The sequence below is a fragment of the Octopus sinensis genome, linkage group LG8 (genome assembly GCF_006345805.1).
Source record: "Octopus sinensis linkage group LG8, ASM634580v1, whole genome shotgun sequence".
In the NCBI taxonomy this organism is placed as follows: Eukaryota; Metazoa; Mollusca; class Cephalopoda; order Octopoda; family Octopodidae; genus Octopus; species Octopus sinensis.
This window is the reverse complement of record NC_043004.1, coordinates 91,498,898-91,508,897: the sequence shown is the minus strand read 5'-3', so window position 1 is coordinate 91,508,897 and position 10,000 is coordinate 91,498,898. Positions and strand designations below refer to the sequence as shown.

Below are 10,000 nucleotides of genomic sequence, written 5' to 3'. Positions count from 1 at the left end.
CAATGCGATCATTTGACAGTGAAGGGTAAATGAAAAGATTTTAAAAATATATGTGTGCCTAAATATATATATGTGTGCATGTGTGTGTGTACGTGTGTGTGCATGTGTGCCTGAATGTGTGTGTGTATATGTTTACAACTAATCACTGTTTACTAAAACTAAGTTCAGACTAACATGTGTGGTTCTGCTAATATTAATATACTAACAGTAATAATACTATCAGAAGCAGTTTGACAACATTCCAAGCTGGTGACAAGCTGGCAGAATCATTAGCACTTCATCCAGCTTTTTACATTCTGTAAAATGTTGACCATAACTCTCAATCTTCTCGGGGTTGATAAAATATGTACTGAGGTCAATGTAATCAACCTCTTTACACCCCACTAACATTGCTGGGCTTGTGCCAAAATTTTGACACTATTATTTATGTATGTGTATATATAACATGAATAGTCAATCTATAAGGCATATATATATATATGTATATATATAGAATCATCATTTAATGTCCTTTTTCCATGTTGGCTTGGGCTGGATGGTTTGACAGGCACTGTCAACTCAGGGAGCTGCACCAGGCTCCAATTATTTGATTTGCCTTGGTTTCTATGGCTGGATGCCCTTCCTAATGCCAGCCACCAATTTACAGAGTGTACAGGATATATATATATATATATATATATCATCATCATCATCATCATCATCATCATTTAACATCCGTTCTCCATGCTAGAATGGGTTGGACGGTTCGACCGGGGATCTGGGAAGCCAGAAGGCTGCACCAGGCTCCAGTCTGATCTGGCAGTGTTTCTACAGCTGGATGCCCTTCCTAACGCCAACCACTCCGTGAGTGTAGTGGGTGCTTTTTATGTGCCACCTGCACATTTTCTTCCAGATCTCTCTTCATCTTCATTCTCATCAACTCTATATAATACATTATATATATACATATATATATATATATATACCTACACACACACACACATGTATATATATATATATGCACATACATGTGTGCGTGTAAGATGATGATGTATGCATCATTGTCATCATCATTTAATGTCCGTGTTCCATACTGACTTGGAATAGACATACTTCTAAATAAAACATGGAAAAGTGAATGAAGAATGAGCTGGTTTTCCAATTTTCTTAAGTGACATCATCAGATGGCAGATATATTAAATAACGTTGAACTTAGGGCATTAGTCACAGCTGAATGAATAAGGAAGAAACTAACTCCTCTTCATTGTTGAGTCAGTATTAGATGTAGCTGTCCAGTGAAAGAATACCATAAAAGGAGCTTACACTACAGGTGCTTAATGTGTTCGTGCATATTTGTTTATTGGCTGCTGGTCTTCTTTGTACAGTATAAATATATGTATATATGTATATATATTCATTCCATTTTTCTGTTCCATTTTAACATCTGTTTTTCCAAACTAGCATGTCTTACATGAAAGGAAATTGTACCAAATTATTGCAGCCAGATGCTCTTCCTGATGACAAACCTTACCTCTTTTCCAAGTCAGGAATTTTTAATAAAAATTTATTTTAGAGGAATTTAAAAGTGCAGTGTTAATGAACAATTTCTTGATAGGAATTACAAAACAAACACCATCAGTTGCTATCCAAGCATAAATAGTGATGACACCATCTGATGGGGTAGACTGCAAATGGTGATGCCTTGGTACAGTATTATATTTTTGAAAAAATGAGTAGAGATGGTTGGTTTGAAGTCATGTCTCATTTCTCTGTTTGTTTTTTTGCGTTGTTCAAAAAAAATGTTCGTTTTCTATGTTTTTGTTTTTCTGCTTTTGTTTCCCATTGTGTTCAACATTTTTTTGATGTCCTGTACCCATATATGCATGTATATATACATATATATGTAGGTATGTACATATATGTATGTATATATGCATATATTTATATATAATTTATATCATATATATATATAATAAATCTCTGAATGAGGTATAAACAGTAACTGCACGACAATGTGAGGTATGTTTGCCATCTCATTATGGCTAACCACTAAGGGTGGGTGTTACTGTAGCTTGTAGCCCCAGGAGCTTGTATATATATATATGCTAGTAGAGATACCCAGCCTTGCTCAGGATTAAAATAGCATAGTTCTTTTATTGTTTTACTTGTTTCAGTTATGTGACTTTGGCCATGCTGGAGCACTGCCTTTGGTTGAACAACTTGACCATGGGATTTCTTCTTTGTAAGCCTAGTACTTATTCTATCAGTGTCTTTTGCCAAACCGCTATGTTATGGGAATGTAAACACAGCAATATCAGCTGTCAAGCAATGGTGGGGGTACAAACACACACACACACACACACACATATACACACACACACACACACACACAAAAATATACACATATATACGAGTCTTCTTTCTACATGCATATATATATATGTATATATACATATATACATATATATACATATATATATATATATACATACACATGATGGCCGTCCACTCGTGACCGAGGAAGACCATTGCCGACCTTCAGGAACATTGTGCGCTCTAGGACTAACTTATATTTTGCATTTGCGGCTCTGTTGGTGGCTAATGAGCCCTGCTCTTGACAAGCATACACAACTGCAAACATTGCAGACCAAGCCTTCCCCATTCACTATATGAGCCGTGCGCTTTCGCACAGCTCGCTTAAGTTCTTCATGCTGGATACGTGCTCTCTCAAAAGTGTCGATCCCCTCCTTAACCTGCTTCCTCCATCTGTGGCGATGACAGGCATTGTTCTCCCAGTCAGTGTCCTGCATATCAAAGGCCTTTAACGAGGACTTGACACAGTCCTTAAATCGCAGCCTTGGTTTCTGCCGGAAAGTAGCTTGCTTACCAACCACATGGTTCCGGGTTCAGTCCCACTGCGTGGCATGTTGGGCAAGTGTCTTCTACTATAGCCTCGGGCCGACCAAAACCTTGTGAGTGGATTTGGTAGACGGAAACTGAAAGAAGCCCGTCGTATATATGTATATATATATATATGTATGTGTGTGTGTATGTTTGGGTGTCTGTGTTTGTCCCCCTAGCATTGCTTGACAACCGATGCTGGTGTGTTTACGTCCCCGTCACTTAGCAGTTCAGCAAAAGAGACCGATAGAATAAGTACTGGGCTTACAAAGAATAAGTCCCGGGGTCGATTTGCTCGACTAAAGGCGGTGCTCCAGCATGGCCGCAGTCAAATGACTGAAACAAGTAAAAGTGTAAAAGAGTAAAAAGAGTATATATCTGTGTATGTGCTCGTGAGAGTAAGGTGGGATGCGACACATGTGGGTGTGTCATCATCACCATTGTTATCATTTAATGTCTGTCTTCCATGCTGGCATGGGATGGGTTGTTCACCAGGATCCAATGAGTCAGAGGACTATGTCAAGTTACAATGTCAGATTTAGTATGCTTTCTACAGTCGAACTCCTTCCTAATGCCTATAAAATATTTATATTCAGAGAGTCATTTTATCCATTTCAAGACAAACAAATACTGTTATAGCCATTTCATTTCATTTATCTTTTAAGAGTACAATATATTATGAAGCTTCAAACATTTTTCATCACACTTTTGTGACCTGACTAGTGATGCAATTTCACTGAATTATTTGACATACAATAACGTTGGGTTTGTTACCAAATTGCAGAAAATGGATAGAAGAAAGTGTTTGGTTCTCAAAAGTTATTGAGGATCAATTCTCATTGATTTGTAAATTGTTCTATCACTAATAACTCTCTTTCTTTTTCTCTTTTACTTGTTTGAGTCATTCGACTGCGGCCATGCTGGAGCACCACCTTTAGTCGAGCAAATCGACCCCGGGACTTATTCTTTGTAAGCCCAGTACTTATTCTATTGGTTTCTTTTTGCCAAACCGCTAAGTGACGGGGACATAAACACACCAGCATCGGTTGTCAAGCAATGCTAGGGGGATAAACACAGACACACAAACACACACATGCATATATATATATATATATACATATATACGACAGGCTTCTTTCAGTTTCCGTCTACCAAATCCACTCACAAGGCATTGGTCGGCCCGGGGCTATAGCAGAAGACACTCGCCCAAGATGCCACGCAGTGGGACTGAACCCGGAACCATGTGGTTTGTTAGCAAGCTACTTACCACACAGCCACTCCTACGCCTAAATGTCAAAATATTCATTTGTTTATTTATAATTTAATACTAGTTGAGCTTTGTCTACTTTAAATTATGAATCCTCTTATACAAATATGCATTTATAATTTTTAAAATTGACAGGGCTCTGCTCCCATAGCTTTATGCAACTTTTGAGTTAGATACATCACCTCTACTTGTAACAGCTGGCATAAACTACACATGTCTGCCAATACAATTAATCACTAAATATTTATATAACTCCATTAATGTTCAATGTTATTTCTATGTTTAATTATGAAAACCCTTTGCTTTCTTCTGATTCTTCACTACAGATGAATTGGATATTCAAATTTTTAATTAATTTTACAGTTTCGGATAGATTGGCAATAGAAATCACACATTGATTAGTTTACTCTTTCCCCATTCTTCCTTTGTTTTACATATTCTCATTCACAGCACCCACTAATTCAGGCTATCTTCCCCTTCTACAGATTTTCCAGTACTCTTCTTACTGCATAATATCTCATTTTGTCATATTTTTCCTCCTCTGATCTATTCTTCTTTCTGTCTTTTATATTTATTTGTTTTTCTCTTATAATATTTCTATGATTATATTGTAAACATTATCCTATGCCTCAGATGATTTGCCTTTGAAATGTGAAACAGATTGTAAAAAGTCAGATATTGAACATTTGAAGGAATATAATTCACATGTACTCATACACCTAACTACTCTTATGAAGTGTTACTGGTTGATGAAATCAAAAAGACCTAATTGTTTGTAAGTCTTATAGATCCTATAAGTTGAAGACTTTGTAGTTCTTATATTATTGTATACATAAGCATGACCTCTAACCCTTTTAAACTATGGTACAACTCTCATACCTATTCCTTCAGAAAGCCCAGTAGATCAAATCATATACCATTAACTAACTACTTCCACAATCTAAAAAGAAACCTATTACATTTAAGTGCTCAAGGAAAATCTTATATGAAGCAAAATCTTATATCAGGTTGCACAAATTGTGCAACTTGCATGCAAACAGCTGTTTAGAAATCCATTTTTCTCAAAGATGATCTACTAACCAAAATAACTAAGAGAACTCTGCATTCATATAGAACATACACAACTTCAATCTTTCTGATTTCACCAACCAGTAACACTCCTACAATAGTAATTTTACCCTCTATTCCTCAACCCTCATGGAAACTTCTCTAAGCAGTTGTTTTTGCTCATCTCTACACCCTTCCATCTTCACTTCTTCCACTCTTTTTGCCGTTCATCTATAATTTATTGTTTCAATTACTGCTGCCTTTTCCTACTTACACAATTGTCTTCTGATGGTCCATACCTGTATCAAATATTCTTGTCACCTATCTTCCTCTTACTGTTGCATCTCTATAATGCATGCTCTTTTATGTATGCTCTATTGTGCATGTTATTTTGCGTATCATATACATTACGCTAGTTGCCTTTATGTTTTCCTCAATGCAAATGTATGCATTTATGCATGTATTATTCCATCATATGTTCATATAAATATATATGTATGTATGTATGTATGTATATTTGCATGTATACATGGGTGTTTTTATACACTTATGTACATTATATATATATATTTATATACCTTTATCTTTACAGTTATGCTTCACTTTATGGTTTGTACACTTGAATATGAAAATGTGGCTATGTGCCTCCACATGTCTATATACTTATATACTTTTTATACATATCATCAACACTACCATCACAATCGTCAGCCACATGTTTACTAGTCTAATTTATGACTACTTTATATAGCAGATAAATATTCTATGCTATTGATTAGGGAAAGAAACCAGGTAAATCTTCTCCTAGGAGTGGTTAACAAAGCATAAAACAGTCCATCATGAGATGCTGCATCTGTTTTCTGCAGATCAAAAGCATAGAAATTATGTTTACATACTTATTTCGTGACTGCTAGGCTTTATGTGTAAATCTGTTTGCATTCTTTTGATAAATGATCAGTTGTGCATAAAATATTGTCCAATTAATGACGAGTCATGTAAAGAGCAAATATACAAATTAAGCCATCTACTTACGTGGTAGCCTAATTTATGTTTCTTTTATGTAAGATCTGAATATTCTATGCAAATGATTAAGGAAGGAAACCAAATGTGTCTTTTCTCTGTGGAGCAATTATCAAACCATGAAATAATTTGTCAGGAGACTGCCCACTCTTTTTCACTGCATGCCAAAAATTATAAAAACAATGAGAATCCATTCATATTTAACTTACAGTTTGGCTTTATAATGTGTGTGTGTGTGTATGTGTGTATGTGTCTGCAGGTGTAGCTGAGTGGTAAGAAGCTTGCTTCCTAACCACATGATTCCAAATTCAGTCCTACCGTGTGGCACCTTGAGCAGGTGTCATCATCTACAATAGCTTCAGGCCAATGAAAGCCATGAGTGGATTTGGTAGACTGATACTAAAAGAAGCCTGTCATGTATATGTATATATATATATATATATATATATATATGAGTGTGTTATTGTGTTTGTGTTTGTCCCACCACTTGACAACCAGTGTTGGTGTGTTAATGTCCCCATAACTTAGCAGATTTGCAAAAATCACCAATAGAATAAGTACCTATTTCTTTATTACCCACAAGGGGCTAAACATAGAGGGGACAAACAAGGACAGACATAGGTATTAAGTCGATTACATCGACCCCAGTGCGTAACTGGTACTAAATTTATCGACCCCAAAAGGATGAAAGGCAAAGTCGACCTAGGCGGAATTTGAACTCAGAACGTAACGGCAGACGAAATACGGCTACGCATTTCACCCGGCGTGGTAACATTTCTGCCAGCTCGCCGCCTTAACCAGCTCAAGTACCAGGGTTGTTTCATTACACTAAAAATTCTTCAAGGGTGTACCCCAGCGTAGCCATAGTCCAACACATGCACCACGTACACACATGCACACACACATACACACATGCATATAAATTTGAAGAGAGATGTGTGTGGTAGTGTTGTGGGCCATTTGCTTCCAAACTATATAGTTCCAGGTTCAGTCCTACTACATGGCACCTTGGGTAACAGACCAAAGCCTTGTGACAGAAATTTGGTAGCCGGAAACTGAAGAAGCCCATTGTATATTTGTAAGTATCAGTGTGTGGGTGTTTATGTGTGTGTGTGTGTGTGTGTGTCTTTGTATTTATCCCCCACTGCCTTTAACAATTGGTGTTGGTTTGTGCTCAGCAAAAGAGAACGATAGAATTAGATCCAGGTTAAAAATTATAAAGATTGAGTTGATTCATTTGACTCAAATTTTTCAGGGTGGTATCCCAGCATGGCCACAGCCTAATGACTGAAACTCATAAAAGTTAAAAGATACATACATACATATAATGAATATGTATCTATCTATCTATCTACCTATGTATGTATGTATGTATGTATGCATCTATCTATCTATCTATCTATCTATCTATCTATCTATCTATCTATCTATATATATATATATATGTATATATATGTATATACGAGTGAGTGGACAAACGAAAGAAAGCCACTCGACCAATTTATTGGGAGTTACATGCATGGATCAAAACAGTTTGATTCAAATTCGTTGGTACTCTTGAGTTTCAAGTGTGATACTAGTCGTCAGCCATTTTGAATTTGAATGACAGGAGTTGACTGTTATTACCCTAAGGTGGGCTGTGATTGGTTGGGGAAGGTCACATGGTGTCATGGTTTGATGTTGGTATATGGGTAACAGTTAGTCAGAAAATATTGCATGGTGAACAGGAAATTGACCACATGGAGGACAGGAAATAGACTAGAAGTTGGTCAAGTTGTTAGCAAGGAAATTGGAAGGGGTGCGACCTTCCTCGACCAATCGTAGCTCACCTTATGGTAATAACAATCAACTTCTGTCATTCAAATTCAAAATGGTTGATGGCTAGCATCGCACTTGAAACTCAAGAATATATATATATATAAGAATATATATAAGAATATATATATATATATATATATAATATATATATATATACATATAATCAAAATAAGCAACAAGAATGGCTCCGGTAATTTGATACGATCGTTTCACACTACATCATTTTATTAAATGTTGTAAGTATTACTACAGTTTTAAAATGCTGAGCACTCATCAGCCAATTATAGAGGATTTCCATTAATACAAAAATTTTCATATCAAGTGGCAACATGAAAGAGAAGGTAGATATATAGACAAAGATGTGGATTTAAATTTTAAGGACATTTGAGGTAGTGGAACCCATCAACTGACTGACTAAGATTCAGTTGTTCCAGACTACTGTAAGGTTCATTTGAATCTAAATTTTTGCTGAACTTATATATACATATATATATACGTTTATATATTCATTATAAAAACTTTTATAGGGATGGCACCACTTTTGGGTTTGCTGCAGGCAATATGTACTTTTTGTTGTGGCTGAAGGGCACCCTGGGCAGCACACAATCTAGCTATGCTAGTGGGTTGAGGAAATAACATTGGACAGAGAGGTAATAGTTGGCAACATGGTGATGGGGAGTGTGAGCAGCATTCAAGAGATGCACAAGGCCAAGGATGAAGTCAGAAGTTCACAGGGGTAGAAACAGTGAGAGATGAACATAAGTAGTGGGGGCTGCCATCAGCTGAATGAGGTGTGAAGGGGAAAACTGAAAGTGAAAGGGGATTTTCTATAGAAGATAAAATGGTAAGGGATGATACCGAGAATGTAAGAAACAAGTGTTTCCAAACAGGGTTAGTGGGAGTGCAAGAAAGAGGAGGAGGAAATATATTCAGTTTCAAACTCATATAATTACAGCAGCTGAGTGGATAGTGCCGTAGTCAGGAGAGTGATGGATGGAAAGGTATTATAAAGATGAATTGTGGGAAAGAGACATGTCAGGAACAGTGCAGGGTCATAGGCATATATGATATGCATTTTGAGGGCCTCATCTGTGCTGAGAGAGATGGCAAATCTTGAGTACAGTAAATTGCCAATCATCTTGATTACACACACACACATATGCACACACATATGCACACACATATGCACACACAATGCACACATACATACTATCATCATCATCATCATCATTATTATCCTCCTTTTGTTGGCCATTTTGATGCTGGCATGAACCAGATATTGTTGCCAGAGAGACAGTAATCTAGTGAAAAGTTGTCTTGGGAAAACTTCTACACTTCTATGTTTCATACTCTTTTTACTCTCTCTTTTACTTGTTTCAGTCATTTGACTGCGGCCATGCTGGAGCACCACCTTTAGTCGAGCAAATCGACCCCGGGACTTATTCTTTGTAAGCCCAGGACTTATTCTATCGGTCTCTTTTGCCGAACTGCTAAGTGACGGGGACGTAAACACACCAGCATCGGTTGTCAAGCAGGGGGACAAACACAGACACACAAACATACACACATACATACATATATATATACATATATACGATGGGCTTCTTTCAGTTTCCGTCTACCAAATCCACTCACAAGGCTTTGGTCGGCCCAAGGCTATAGTAGAAGACACTGGCCCAAGATGCCACGCAGTGGGACTGAACCCAGAACCATGTGGTTGGTAAGCAAGCTACTTACCACACAGCCACTCCTGCGCCTGTGTAGCATGGTTTCATGTTGTCACGTCAAAAAAGTAGAGCTTCTCTCAACCGTGTTTTCTCTGTTCCTTCTACAACTTTACAGAGACTACTGGGCATAGTTTATCATATCAACACTTGTGAGGTGGTCTTATACCCTTCTGCCTCCCTGTTACTCTCACACACACACACACACACATACGCACACGCACGCACACACATATATGCATTA

At 37.1% G+C, this 10,000-nt stretch overlaps 1 protein-coding gene across 2 annotated transcripts in view; it reads left to right on the top strand.

Annotated features, from left to right (window-relative positions):
* The window catches only part of LOC115214928 (potassium voltage-gated channel subfamily A member 1), a 123,180-nt gene that overhangs the window by 78 nt on the left and 113,102 nt on the right, over positions 1–10,000 (top strand). For both annotated transcript variants that reach the window (XM_029784003.2, XM_036505589.1), the window contains exon 1: positions 1–25. This exon is cut by the window's left edge. In XM_029784003.2, the coding sequence (XP_029639863.1) occupies positions 3–25 (23 nt within the window). In that variant the 5' untranslated portion in view covers positions 1–2. The remainder of the gene's footprint in view (positions 26–10,000) is intronic.